This window comes from Natrix helvetica (assembly GCF_964273705.1).
Source record: "Natrix helvetica genome assembly, chromosome: 5".
Taxonomy (NCBI): Eukaryota; Metazoa; Chordata; class Lepidosauria; order Squamata; family Natricidae; genus Natrix; species Natrix helvetica.
Genome location: NC_138551.1, coordinates 152428906 through 152443484, shown reverse-complemented (window position 1 = coordinate 152443484; position 14579 = coordinate 152428906). Strand labels below are relative to the sequence as shown.

Genomic DNA, 14579 nt, shown 5'->3' with positions numbered 1-14579 from the left:
GGACACGATTTGTGCAAAGCGAACAGTTTAAAATAAAAAGCATTTATACGACAGGCGAACCTCAAATGAGCCCAACGCTTCTGTTGCTAAGCGAGGCAGTCGTTAAGTGAACCTTTCCTGCCGGGGTTACTAAGTGAATCACTGCTGTTATGTTAGTCACACCGTTGTTAAGTGAGTCCAGCTTTTCCCTTGACATTGCCCGTCAAAAGGTCACAAAAAGAGAACACTGCAACCGTCATAAATATGAGTCAGTTGCCAAACGGTTGAATTTCGATCATGGGATCGAAATGGGTCGTAAAGTGTGAAAAACAGTTGTAAATCCTTTTTCTGTATGGGACGGTCACTAAACAAACTTCTGTAAATCCAGAACTACCTGTATCGCCTTTAATATATTAAAAAAGCGTTTTAAAAACCAATAAAACTAATAGATTTAAATAAATTACAATGGGGTTTTTATCATTTAAGATGCTTATGGTATTGGAAAGTAAGCTGAGATTAAATTATGAAAAAGATTGCATATTTTAATGTTGGCACAAAATATTCGTACCCAGACGACACACAGGGGGAATGGAAAACGGATTGTTCATACAAAAGTAAAATAAAAAGGTCCAAATGTGGAAAAAAAATAGCATTTTTAAAAAGTTTTGTTTGCTAAAACTCCACGTTTTTAAGGTTTGCAGGAAAATCTGGTTGGAAAGATTAGCTTTGAAAGGGGTTTAAAAGAAGAGGGAGGAGGAAAAACACTCCACAAACAGAGATAAGACTAACTTACAACATCCCTCCCTGCCTCCAGAGATAACGGAAGGGTTGCAAAAGGTTTTTATTTTGCGTTTCCTGCTGGACAGGCCACAAGGAGGTTTGAAGGGAATTCAGAATATGGGATTGTTTAAACGGGATCCTTGGGGGGGAAAAGGCTCCAAGTGACAGGCTTTCCCTGGATCATGGCTTAATCAGCCTTCAACATGGCTTGTTTAGGCTCAGAGCTGCACAGCAGGCCTTTGAAACCTCCCTGTAGGGCGTTTTGACAAAAGGGGCCTTGGAGGTCTTCTAGTCCAACCCCCTGCTCAAGCAGGAGACCCTAGGCCATTTCAATCAATCAATCAATGAGAACAGAGCTGGAAGGGGCCTTGGAGGTCTTCTAATCCAACCCCCTGCTCAAGCAGAAGGCCATTTCAATCAATCAATCAATCAATCAATCAGAACAAAGCTGGAAGGGGCCTTGGAGGTCTTCTAGTCCAACTCCCTGCTCAAGCAAGAGATCGTAGACCATTCCAATCAATCAACCAATCAATCAATCAGAACAGAGCTGGAAGGGGCCTTGGAGGTCTTCTAGTCCAACCCCCCCTCCACCGCTCCAGCAGACCCTCAGGTCAAGGGGAGGATCCCAGGGGCCCAGAGACACGGGTTCAAATCCTCCCTCCGCCTTGCATAACCTATTGAGCCTACATAACTAGTTTTCTCAACTTTGGTAAAGTTTTAGAGCCTTCAGTATTTCCCCGGCTGGGACATTCTGGGAAGTTAAAAAGTTGGGGGGGGGGGGCGATACTGCTGTAAGGCACCTGAGCCCCCTCCCCCCCAAAGAAAACCCCCTTCTGTACCCCGCCCCATCGAAAAGAGCTTCAGAACCACAAGCCCCTCCGCTCCGAGTCCTCTATAGCAGGATGTCTGACCCACCCAGCCGGGGGATCTGGGTCTGGAGACCCCTCCCCAGCGGGAGGAGAGCGAGAGGGGAGACCCGGCAGGACCTGCGGCGGGCGCTCGCTTGCAAAAACCGGAGCGAGAGGCGGGGAGATCTGGGTGTGGGGAGAGGGGGAGGAGGAAGAGGAGGGCGAGCCCCCCCCCAGCCGGTCCAGGCAGGGAGGGAGGGAGGGAGGGAGGGAGGGGCAGGCAGACAAGCGGGCGGGGCTTCCACTCCCCTCCCCTCCCCGCCGCTGTCACTCCGCGCTGCTTTATAAAAACCTGCTCGGCCAGAGAGCTCAATCCGGAGTCAAGCCCCATCTGCAGCGGCCGAGCCTTGCGACGCCCCCTCCCCATCCCGCTTGCTTCCTCCAGGGGGGGTGGGCTTCCCCGGGAGACCCTCCTGCTTTGGGGAGACAGAGGAAGGGGGGGCTCCAGAAAAGATCCCCGCCTGGGCTTAGAGACCCTGCGAAGCCCCTAATAGCGAAGCCCCCTCCCCCCGTCTTGGAGACCCTACCTGCCAAGCCCCCCCCGGGCCCCACTTCGGGGGTCTCCCCGGCTTTGGGGACGTGGGGAGGGGGCTTGGCCAAGGCTTGGGGGGTCTCCGCCCCGCGGGGCTCTCCCCCCAGGATGGGCTGGGGTCGCCTGGGGGCGTCGCTGCTGCTCCTGGCCGCCCAGATGGTGCTCCAGACGGCCAGGGCGCTGCTGGGTCGCCTCTGGCCGGCCAGACCCCGCGACCTGACCGCCGACTGCGTGCTGATCACGGGCGGAGGACGAGGCATCGGGCGCGCCTTGGCTCGGGAGTTCGCCCGGCGCGGAGCCCGCAAGGTGAGCCGGGCTAAGGCAGGGGAGGGCTCTGCGGGCCCCCCCCCCCACTCTTCCCCCCCCAAGAGACCCCAACCTCTTTTTGAGGGGAGTCCGCAACACACACACATACACACACTCCCGGGCCAAAGCTTGTTGGCTTGAAGTTGCTTGGAAGCGGGGCCCCGGTTCGAATGCTTGCGGCTTGCAAAAGCGCCTCCCCGAACTTTTCCCTAACCGGGCAGAAGAATGAAGCGGGGGAACGGCCCGCCACTGGAAGAAGAGGTGGTGGTGGTGCGGGGAGGGGGGGGGATTTCGTTCCTGGAGGTTTTTATTTATTTATTTTTATTTAAAAAGAAGAAGCTGGACAGGCACCTGTCTGACTTGGTCTTGTCGGGCCTCCTGTTTGAGCAGGGGGTTGGACTAGAAGACCTCCAGGGTCCCTTCCAAGCTCTATTCTGATTGATTGATTGATTAATTGAAAGGAAGGAAATACAGAATAAAGGAGCTGCAAGGGACCTTGGAGGTCTTCTAGACTAACTCTCTAATGAAGGAGGAGAAGGAAGGAAGGAAGGAACTACAGAATAAAAGCTGGGAGGGACCTTGAAGGTCTTCTAGTCCAACCCCCTTCTCAAACAGGAGATCCTACCTAGATCATATCAATCAATCCAGCAGAGAGCTGAAAGGGACCTCCGAAGCCTTCTAGTCCAACCTCCCTGCTTAAGCAGGAGACCCCAGACCATATCAATCAATCAGAATAGAGCTGGAAGGGACCTTGGAGGTCTTCTAGTCCAACCCTCTGCTCAAGCAGGAGACCTCTAGGCCATTTCAATCAATCAATCAATCAGAATAGAGCTGGAAGGGACCTTGGAGGTCTTCTAGTCCAACCCCCTGCTCAAGCAGGAGACAATAGACCATTCTCCTCCTTCATCAGAGGGTTAGACTAGAAGACCTCCAAGGTCCCTTGCAGCTCTTTCATTCTGTAATTCTAATCCCAAACCAGTGGAACAACTTGCCACCAGAAGTTGTGGGTGGCTCCACCCCTGGAGGCCTTTAAGAAGAGACAGGAGAGCCATCTGTCTGAAATGCTCTAGGAGTCTCCTGCTCGAGCAGGGGGTTGGACTAGGTGACCTCCAAGCTCCCCGAGAATCTCATTTCTTGGAGAACGAGAGACCTTCCATCAATCAATCAATCCATGCTGATTGATTGAAGGTCTCATTCTCCAAGAAATGGTTACCTTGGCAGGGGCCGTCTCCTTTGCACCCAAAATAACACTCAGCAAATGGGATTTTTGGGGGGTGGGGGTGGGGAGGTGGGGGGCTTTATTAAACTTGTGGGGCACAGTCCGGTTGCATCCGCCCACCCAGCGCACAAACCAGCTGGCGAAATCGCAGAGAAGGGCCCTCATGTCTGTACTTGAGCGAGCAAAAGCATTTATTTTTTTGGGTGGGTGTGTAAGTGTCTGTGCGTGCCTGGGGAGGGAGGGGGAGGCGAGTCTCATGCCTTTTACACATCAGAGAGAGAGGCCTCAGGTGCCGATTCTTGTTTCGGCTTGCACACGGGGAAAGCGTGTGTCGTCTTGTTTGCGTGTGGGGTTTCCCCCCCCCCCCGTCGAAAATAACTTTACCGTTAGGACTTTTTAATCGCCTAGAGCATGATTCGAACCCTCCCACCCCCCTTTGCTCAAGTCTGGGGAATCCTCGATTTATGGCCACAATGGAGCTGAAACTTTTCCCGCCGCTGAGCGAGGCGGTGGCTAAGGCAGGGTTGCCCTCATTTCGTGACCTCTCCCGACGCCGTCGCTAAGCGAATCCCTGCCGCTGCTCTGTTTGTCAAGCCGATTCGATTCCCCCGCGAAGGTCGCAAAAGGGGGATCACGTGGCATTGCGACCGTCGTACATACAAGCCGGTGGCCAGGCGGCTGAATTTTGAGCAGGGGGATGCTGCAACGGTCGTAAGTGTGGGAAACGGTCCAAAGTCACTTTTTTTTCAAACGGTCACTAAATGAACTGCTTGTAGTGAGTGGTGCGGTGGCCTTAAGAGACAGAGCTCTCGCCTCACAATCAAACTCACAATGTGAGTTCAATCCTAGGTAGAGGCAAATATTTCTCTCTCTGGGCCCAATGAGAATATATCTGCTGAATAAAAAAACCTCCGCTCTGGTGACAGGAAGGGCATCGGGCCACGAAACACTCGGCTCCATTCAGTTGCCCATAATTCTGCACCGCAAGGGATTATGGGTTTGTTAAAAGACGATAATGATGACTGTTGTAAGTCAAGGATTAGCTGTATTCTGTTGCTTGAAGGGTTTTAACATTTCGGTATTTAAAAGCAATTTGATGTTTATAAATTGTTCTTTCTTTCAAACGGCACCATGCAATCCTGGATGCAGAATACCCCAAGTTTTGGGGAGGGGGTGGTTGTTGATTTTTCATTTTTTTAAAAAAAATTAAAAATCATATTTTACAGGTAAAAGCTGGATTGATGACCATAACGGATCCCGTTTGTCGTGGCATCGATTTTAGGACTTTTTTTTTTTTGCGATGGTCGTTAAATGAATAACATAAACCCCGTGGTCATTAGCGAACCGCTATGGGCTGAAAGCCACAAATGGGTTTGCAGTAGCCCTGTCCATCGCGACTTTGAATGGTTGCTGAGTGACAGGACACAAATCAAGAATTTCAGATCTAGATTTTTTTAAAAAAAATAGAAATGGAGGGCGATTTGCAGATATATTTAAAAATGTACCTTCCAGGAATGCATAACTAGGTTTATTTTGCCCCAAAACCCCACTTAAAATGTACAAAGAGTTGGAAGGTAGATTCTATCCAAATGCATTTTAGATTTAAAGACGATTCAGCCTGCCAACCACAAACCAGAAAAAATTTCTATATGTTGGTCGGTTCCCTTAATAAAATAATAATCCATTTTTTTTAGCAGTTACTGGGTGCCACGTCTGATTTAATTGATGGGGGGGGGAAATAAAGTCCCCAGAGTTTATTTAATCTGCTTTAAATGCTTCACATTCTTTGTGATTTAGCTCCAAAGTCTTAGCAAAGGATTATAAATTTAAGTTTTTGTCCAAGGGAAACATAATTGTCCCGACTCCGGTTTGATAACTCTTGCAAGCTGCTCTTTGAAAAATGAGATTTTTTTCCCCTGCCTCCCCCCCCAAAAAGTTATGTGTCCTTCCTTCCTCATTCCCACCTCCTTCCTTCCTTCCTCCCATCCTCTCCTTCCTCCCTCCTTCCCTCCCATCCTCTCCCTTCCTTTTCTCCTTCCTTCCCCCCCCCTTTTAATAAAAAGGCTCCTGGCAGAGAGAGAGAGAGACGCCCAAGGGGGTTGAATTGACCCAATTGGACTCAATGGATTGTCCATTAATTGCCTTGGGCAGAGGCGGCTCCCTTGGCTGTTGCTTCAGGGCAGGCCGTCCATTAGGCCTAATTAAGGGGAAGGTTTTGTGGTGCCCGCCTGCTTAATTATATTGGGAGGCCTTCCAGGCAACTGGCTGCCCAGCCTCCTCTTGAAGACCTCCGGTGATGGAGCCCCCCACAACCTCTGGAGGCAAGCTGTCCCATCCATCCATCCATCCTCCCTTCCCTTCCTTCATCCATCCTTTCTTCTTTCCATCCTCCCTTCCCATCCATCCATCCATCCACTCTTCCCTCCCTCCCTCCATCCCCTTCCTTCCTTCCATCCATCCATTCCTTCTATCCATCCATCCTCCCTTCCCTTCCTCCTATCCCCTTCCTTCCATCCATCCATCCATTCCTTCTATCCATCCATCCTCCCTTCCCTTCCTCCCATCCCCTTCCTTCCATCCATCCATCCTTTCCTTCCATCCATCCACCCTTCCCTCCCTCCCTCCCCTTCCTTCCATCCATCCATCCATCCATCCATCCATTCCTTCTATCCATCCATCCTCCCTTCCCTTCCTCCCATCCCCTTCCTTCCATCCATCCATCCTTTCCTTCCATCCATCCACCCTTCCCTCCCTCCCTCCCCTTCCTTCCATCCATCCATTCCTTCTATCCATCCATCCTCCCTTCCCTTCCTCCCATCCCCTTCCTTTCTTCCATCCATCCTTTCCTTCCATCCATCTTCCCTTCCTTTCTTTCCATCCATTCTTCCTTTCCTTCCTTCCATCCATCCTCCTTTCCCTTCCATTAATCCTCCCTTCCCCTCCTTCCTCCCTTCCTTCCACCCACCCACCCATCCATCCATCCATCAAGAGCCAAGTCATCAAATCCAAGTCAGTTCTAACCAAGTTAACACCATCACCCATATATATATACCATTACCTCCCAGATGACGGTGGAGCAGTGGTTAGAGGGCAGTCCTGCAAGCTACTTCTGCTGGCTGCCAGCTGCCTGCAATTTGGCAGTTCGAATCTCACCAGGCTCAAGGTGGACTCAGCCTTCTGTCCTTCCGAGGTGGAGCAAATGGCGCCCAGATTGTTGGGGGGCGAGAGGCCGACTCTGTAAACCGCTTAGAGAGGGATGTAAAGCACCGTGAAGCGATATATAAGTCTTAAGTGCTATTCCTTCCTTCCTTCTTTCCTTCCTTCCCTCCCTCCCTCCTTCTCTCCTTGGTTCCTTCCTTCCTTCCTTGGTGTTAACAGTGGTTAGAATGCAGTATTGCAGGCCGATTCTGCCCACTGCCAGCAGTTCGATCCTGACTGGCTCAAGGTTGACTCAGCCTCCCGTCCTTCCGAGGTCGGTCAAATGAGGACCCAGATTGTTGGGGGGTCAAAAGGCTGACTCTGCAAACCGCTTAGAGAGGGCTGGGAAGCGTTATATAAGTCTTTAAGTTGCTATTCCTCCATTCCCCACTCCACCTCAAGCACAAAGTCCAGAAGTGGTTTCCAAGTCGAAAGAAAAGTATTTGTGGTTTTTTATCCTTAATCGGAAGAGCTAATTGAGCCGTCTCTGCTAACTTCATCAGTTCTTGCAGACGTCCGTCCGTTGTGGGGGGGCGGGGGGGGTTCGAGGTTGGACTTTCTAGTGGCATCTCAACCACTGCATGGCTTCTGGAGGTGGCCACGGTGGACTCTACGATGGTTGATGGCATCACTGCATTGTGAAGGTCATGGGGGGACCTGTGGGTCCTGTGTCCCTAAAACACGGGGGGGGGGGGCTCCTCCTCTTGCAGATTGTCCTGTGGGGACGGACGGAGGAGAGCTTGAGGGAAGCCACGGAGGAGCTCCAAGCGATGGGCACCGAGGGCCACTATTTCGTCTGCGACGTGGCCAATCGGGAAGAGGTTTACCGGCAAGCCAAGGCCGTCCGGGAAAAGGTGAGTTGGGTTAGTTGGTCTGCGGCCTGGACCCCAAAAAAGGACGAGAGGCCCCGAGTGGCCCTGAAATCCAGGAATGAGGATAGGTGACAACCCTCGAGTTACAGCAAAACAATCGGGGCCGGAAGGTCCGTTGTTAAGTGGTGCGGTCATTAAAGGAAGCATGATATGATTGTATCTGATTGCATTTTCCTTCCTTCTCCCTTCTTTTTTTCCTTCCTTTCTTCCTCACCTTCCTTCCCATCCATCCCTTCCTTTTTTCCTTTCCCATTCATCACATCTTCCTTCCTTCTTTCTCTTCCCTTCCTTCCCTTTTCTTTTTTCCTCACCGCACTTCCCATCCATCACTTCCTTTCTTTCTTCCTTTCCATCTATCCATCCATCCTCCCTTTCTCACCCATTGCTTTCTTTTTTCCTTCCTCCATCACTTCCTTCCTTTCCCATCCATCCATCCTTCCTTTTCTCATCCATCCCTTCCTTCCTTTCCATCCATCCTTCCTCATCCATTGCTTCCTTTTTTCCTTCATCCATCACTTCCTTCCTTTCCCATCCATCACTTCCTTCCTTCCTTTCTCACCCATTGCTTTCTTTCTTTCTTCCTTTCCATCCATCCATCCATCCATCCCTTCCTTCCTTCCTTTCCCATCCATCATATCTTTCTTTCCTTCGTCTTTCCCTCCCCTTCCTCCCTCCCTCCCTGATATCGTGTGACCCCCCATTTGTGACCTCCTCCTCCTCCTCCCACTTCCCAGGTGGGGGACGTCACCATCCTGGTGAACAACGCAGCCGTGGTTCATGGCAAGACCCTCCTGGACAGCGACGACCACGCCTTGCTCAAATCCCAACACATCAACACCCTGGGCCAGTTCTGGGTATGAACCCCAATTTTCCCTTCGGGGGGGAGCAGGCAGGATGGGTCCCTTCCACTTCTATTCTGATTGATGGATTGAAATGATCTAGGATCTCCTGCTTGAACAAGAGGTTGGACTAGAAGACCTCCAGGGTCCCTTCCAGCTCTATTCTGATTGATTGATTGAAATGGTCCAGGGTCTCCTACTTGAACAGGGGGTTGGACTAGAAGACCTCCAAGGTCCCTTCCAGCTCTATTCTGATTGATTGATTGATTGAAATGGTCCAGGGTCTCCTGCCTGAGCAGGGGGTCGGACTAGAAGACCTCCAAGGTCCCTCCCAGCTCTGTTCTGATCCTGATCCTGATCCCTCAGACCACCAAGGCCTTCCTTCCGCGGATGTTGGAACTGCAGAGAGGACACATTGTCTGTCTCAACTCCGTCCTCGCCTTGTCGGCCATTCCTGGCGCCGTGGACTACTGCACGTCCAAAGCTGCTTCCTTCGCCTTCATGGAGAGCTTGACCCTGGGCCTGCTGGACTGTCCGGGGGTCAACGCCACCACGGTCTTGCCCTTCCACACCAACACGGAGATGTTTCAAGGAATACGCATCAGGTGGGTACTACTGGTTGAGTTTGGGCCGATGCCCCATCGCGTAAATACAACAACATGCTTTCCCGCCCCCCCCAACTCTCGGTTCAATGACCATCTCTGGACTACCATTCCCAGAATTCCCCATCCAGCTTTGCTTTGCCGGCTGGGGAATTCTGGGAGTCGAAGTCCAAGCGTCTTAGAACTGGAGTTGAGAAGGAATGAACGCATGAAGTCTTCTCTTCCTCCCTCTGAGCAATTGGGGAGGGGGGAACAAAAAAATTCGGAATTTGAAGGGCTTTTCGGGCACCGGGATGGGGGTCTTGTTGGACAGAAGCTTCAGCAAAGAGGCTGCCTGGCATTTCCTGTCGTCGTCCCCCGTTGGCGTTGGCACCCCCAAAACGGCTGATAGCGGCAGCTGGGGAAAGGATTTGCCGTATTTAGAGGGGAGGGGAAGCGAGACTCTCGGAGACCAAAAATATAGTCCACAAAACGGACTGTTGAAACAATCCTGGTCGACGTACGACCGCGATGGAGGCCCAGAATTTATCTTGCTCAGTGAAAATGAGTTTTTTGTCCCGTTTCACGACGCTTCCCACGGACTTGGCCCAGCTTCCGAAAACAGGCTTAGCCTGTCGTGTGAACGCAAATCAACATCCAAGCAGTCGTCAAGTTACGACCACAACGGAACCCCCAAAAATGTAGGTTGCCAAGCGAGAAATCTGTGCATTTTGCCTCGTGAAGTGAATCCCTGCAGTGGTTCGATGAGTCAGGCGGTCGTTAAGTGAGTCCGTCTTCCCCTTGCCGGTGAGAAGGCCCCCAAAGGGAGGGGGGTCGTGCGACCACTGCCATAAATGCGAGTCGGCGGTCAAACCCCCGAATGGAAATCCAGCTGAATGATGGGGACACTACAATGGCCGGTCGTGGAACCTCAGCGCTGTCGTAACTTTAAACGGTCGCTAAGTGAACTGTGGTGAAGTTGAGGACTACCTGCAGCAGGGTGCTTGACGTCAGGCACAGGGGGACGCTCTTTTTTGAGGCGGCTTTGGTTTCTCCTCCAGGTTTCCCAGTCTTTTTCCTCCCCTCAAGCCGGAGACGGTGGCCCGAAGGACGGTAGAAGCCGTTCAGCAGAACCAAGCGTTCCTCCTGCTTCCGTGGACTATGCACATCCTCATTTTCTTAAAAAGGTATTTGAGTGGTAAAACGCTCCTTTGTAGAAGTTGAACCTGGAAGTCGTCCCGGCCAACAACAACCAACAACAGGGGAATGGGGGGGGGGGGATAAACCCACCGGCGTTGCGGACCCTTGGAAGGAAGCTTCCCATGCCTTGGTTGAGGACCAGAGGAGGAGGAGGAGGAGGAGGAGGAGGAGGAGGGAAGGAAGGGGCTGCTGACCAGAAGGTGGAGGCCCTTCCAGGTGGCACCAGCAAAAGAAGAGCTTCTGGGTCTGGAGAATGAATGGGGGAGTGGGGGAGCTGCCCCGGTCAGCCTCTTCTCTAGAGTTAGCCAGTAGAGATGACCGTGGCCTGAGGAAGGACCACTGAGATGGGGCCTGAAGGTCAAGGCCTCCTCGGTCAGCGCAGGACCCAACGCGGATGGGAGCACGTGCAGCGGTCAAGGGAGTTTTTATGGTGCAAGGGTTTTTTTCCTCTCTTTCTTCTTCCTCTCCACATTCCTCTGTCTTCCTGTCTTTCTTTCTTTTTCTCTTCCTTTCCTTCCTTCCATCCTTCTTCTTTCATCTTCCTTCTCCTTCCTTCTTCAGACTTCCTTCCTGCTTTCCCCCTTCTTTCCCCTTCCTTCTGCCTTCTTTCACTTTCCTTCCTTCCTCTTTGACCTTTCCTTTCCTTCCTGCTTTCTCCTTCCTTTCTCCCTTCTTTCCTCCTTCTCTTTCCCCTTCCTTCCTTCCTTTTCCTTCCTTCTGCCTTCTTTCACTTTCCTTCCTTCCTCTTTGACCTTCTTTCACTTTCCTTCCTTCCTGCTTTTTCCTTCCTTTCTCCCTCTTTCCTTCTTTTCTCCTTCCTTCCTTCTTTCACCTTCCCTCCTTTTCCTTCCTCCCTTTTTCCTTCCTTCTTTCCTCCTTCTCTTTCCCCTTCCTTCCTTCTCCTTCCTTCCTTTCTCCCTTTTTCCTTCCTCCTTCCCTCTTTTCTCTTCCTTCCTTCCTTCTCTCTCCCTCCTTCCTGCTTTCTCCCTCCTTCTTTCTCCTTCCTTCCTTCCCCCCCCTCCCCAACCTACTCTACATCACTAAGAGCCTACCAGGCATTGCGGCTCTCAAAGAGCCCAAGACAATAGTCACAACCTTGAGGCGCGGGGTCAAAAGAAGAGCTGAGGCTTCCACCCTGGGCTGGGAGGGGGGGGGGAAACCTCCACCATTTTTGCACCCCCCCTCTCTCCAAGTCCCCCCTCCCTCCCAGACCTACTTCATTTTGGGAGCCCTGCAGCCAACAGACGGTGGGAGCTGCTGCCCTCCCCTCGCAGCCCTAACAGGCTTGCATTTCTGGGTGGGGCTCCCTTCCGTCCATCTGCCTCCTGGCTCTTCCAGGAAAAGGGTGGGTGGGCCGAGAAGCCCACTCCCCTTGCTACCGAAAGACGGAAGGCAGCCAAGTCTCCTGGAAGCCGCTGGCCGCCTGCCACGCAAGGCCCACCACCCCGTTCCTTGCCGCTTCTTAACCCCGCCTGCTCTTCATCTAAAGGGGGAGTGGGCCAGAAACGAAGACCCTCCCTAACTTTACCCAACCCATGGCTGCTTCCCAACCGAGAATCTTGGTAGGCCAAACAGGAGGGGACCTTCAGAGCTCATCCAGCCCTTCCCAAGACTTTGGAATGTCGCACCTGGCCGTCCTATGGCCGTGTTGGCAAACCGCCTTGGACCTGGATGTCCCAGAGGTGCTTCGTTTTCTCCCCCCCCATAAAAGGCCTTTCTTGGGGTCCCCCCCACCTTGAAAACATTTCACTTCTCCTCCAAGAAGCTTCGGAAGAATTTGGAGGAGAGGCGCCCAAGAACCTCCAGTCGCCTTTTGGAAAACCATTCGAGGTCCATCCCTACCCATCGTAAGAAGCCCCCGGCCTCCAGTTACTACGTTCTTCTAAGACAGCCAACGGGGGGGAGAAAATGTTGGGGGGGGGGGCGCAGAAATATCATTGGCGTTTTTTATATTGCACTCAACCAGGGGTCCTCAAACTGCGGCCCCTGAGATGGATACGTGCAATGAAGGCTTGTGTTGCTGCAGAGAGTCTCCCCCTTCGGGGTCTTTTTGTGTGGGTCGGAGGGGGGGGCAGAAAAGCCTCCTGGTGGGGGGCTTTGGGCGAAGGCTGGAGGGAAGCAGAGCCAAAGGGCCTCGTCCAGTGGGATCAGGGCCTGGAACTGGCTGACCATCTCAGCCCACTGAGCCTCCAGGCGCCGACACCTGGTCTTGCCCTCTACTTGGAAAGCCTATGCTCCTAGTCCTCAGTGAGGTGCTTCTGCTGAGACTCCTTCTCAGTCAGATCCAATCGGAACTGAGCTCTTTTGCCAACTCTTTCTCCTGGGGGGCTGTTTTGCTCCAGCAACTTCTCCCTGTTGGGGCCCAAAGGAGCCCGGGCGGGCCGGCGAGGATGGGGCTGGGTGGGGAGGAGTGAGGAGAGGCCGCCGAGGCGCCCCTCGATGTGAGTGATATCGAGTTGGCCACGCCCACCCAGTCACATGACCACCTAGCCACGCCCACACACCCTGTCATATTAGCGGTCCGCGGGATTTAAAATGGCGAATTTAGTGGCCAACCCGTGTCTTCTTTCTTTCCTGGGCAGCATCTTCCCGCAAACGGCGCTGGACGAAATCCACCGATTCGCCGGGAGCTACCAGTGTATGAATACTTTCAAAGGACGGACCTAAAACACTGCCGGCCATCGAAACTTTGGTTCAAGGGCTGGGCTGCTCTTCTCCCGGGGTTGGGATGAGGCCTCCAAAGGATGGGCCACTCCATCTACCACGAAAGGCCCCAACGCACCAGCTCAGAGATGTCCCTCAAGCTGGAGGCATCTCAGAGGGGTTCCATGACCTCGTTTTTGGAGTCTCCTGGATGGCCGAGGAGGTTCGTTTGGGCTTCTACACACCACCCTTCCAGGCAGAAGAGGACTCTTGAGGTCCTCAAGGAGAAGGGAGTTTGGGTTGTCCTCTTCGCAGGAGGCCTTCGGGATGGTTTTAACTGAGAGGACCATCAAAAAGTTTCCATTTATGGGGGGTCTTCCAGCCAAGCTGCTTCCCACCCATCGTGGTTCTCACTGAAGAACGCCAAACGTTCCGTGAAGGTGGATGGAAACACGCTTCAGGTGGTCTCCGGTTGACTTCTCTGCCCAAAACCTACACCTGCAATGGTCAAGACAGACGCTCAAAGGGGACCTTCTCAGCTACCGAGAGGAGCAGCTGGTGGGAGCCAAGCCCACAGGAGGAGAACCGGCCTGCCTCCTGCCTTGGACAAAGGGGTGGGGGTGGGTGGGGGTCAGGCTAGAAGATCTCCAAGGTCCCTCCCAGCCTTAGGAGCCTGTAATTCTGCAGGGAATTTATCCATAAATCCAGGAAACCTTTCCAAGAGCGTCTTGGCTTAGGGGCTTTGTGGTTCTTTGCGAACGGCCAATCGGCGTGGGTCTACAAATGGACCAAGTTAGGTACATGCTTATGACCCCCAACTGAGCCCCCAATGGATGTTGCTGAGTGAGAAGTCCGTTCAGCGGCCGTTCTGAGAGTAAGGCGGGAGGGTGGGGGGAGCCTATCTGAGACCATAATCCCTGGACTTATCGGTGCTTGGCTTTCCCCTCTGGGGTCCCTCCCCATTGAGAGGGACCCTCGCCAGGGGTCTGCCCACCTGTCTCTCGCCCGTTGGAGGAACAGGTTAGCACACCCGGGTTAAAAGTTCACCCCCCCTCCTATTTTTGGCCGCCCGCCCGGCCGCCTGCTCCCTCTGGCTGAATTTATCGGCTGTTTGGCTAACCCTGCTCTGAACTCTGGGCGGGGGCTCACGTGGGAAGAGGGGGTGGGGAGGGCGGGGGCACGTCCTGCCTGGATTGTCTGCTCACCCTTTTGGCTTGGAAGGGAAGAGAGCGCAAGTAAGAGGAAGGAAAGGGGAAGAGGCTGACCCACGGAGGTTGCAAAATGCAAACCCCCCCCTCCACCCCCGGGAGGGGAGAAGAGGATTAAGGGAGCTGGAAGGGGCCTCGGAGGTCTTCTAGTCCAACCCCCTGCTCAAGCAGGAGACCCTAGATGATTTCAATCAATCAATCAACCAATCAATCAGAACAGAACAGTTCTAGGCTGCATCAACAGAGGGAGAGAATCAAGATCACATGAAGTGTTAATACCACTTTATAAGGCCTTGGTAAGGCCACACTTGGAA

The 14579-nt window shown here is 52.8% G+C and overlaps 1 protein-coding gene across 1 annotated transcript; it reads left to right on the top strand.

Annotated features, from left to right (window-relative positions):
• The first annotated feature begins 1971 nt into the window (after nt 1–1971).
• On the top strand, nt 1972–13781 carry DHRS3 (dehydrogenase/reductase 3). Its single transcript, XM_081955056.1, has 6 exons — nt 1972–2505; nt 7633–7776; nt 8529–8648; nt 9000–9238; nt 10276–10401; nt 12997–13781. Exons 1-6 carry the CDS (start codon nt 2308–2310, stop codon nt 13079–13081), a joined length of 912 nt encoding a protein of 303 aa, XP_081811182.1. The 5' UTR covers nt 1972–2307; the 3' UTR covers nt 13082–13781.
• The last annotated feature ends 798 nt before the right edge of the window (nt 13782–14579 follow it).

Bases quoted from the DNA above. Each gene is read 5' to 3' on its own strand.
- DHRS3 (XM_081955056.1), top strand. From the start codon at position 2,308: ATGGGCTGGGGTCGCCTGGGGGCGTCGCTGCTGCTCCTGGCCGCCCAG. The intron at 7,777-8,528 runs GTGAGTTGGGTT...CCCACTTCCCAG, and splicing joins CCAAGGCCGTCCGGGAAAAG to GTGGGGGACGTCACCATCCT. The intron at 8,649-8,999 runs GTATGAACCCCA...CTGATCCCTCAG, and splicing joins ACACCCTGGGCCAGTTCTGG to ACCACCAAGGCCTTCCTTCC.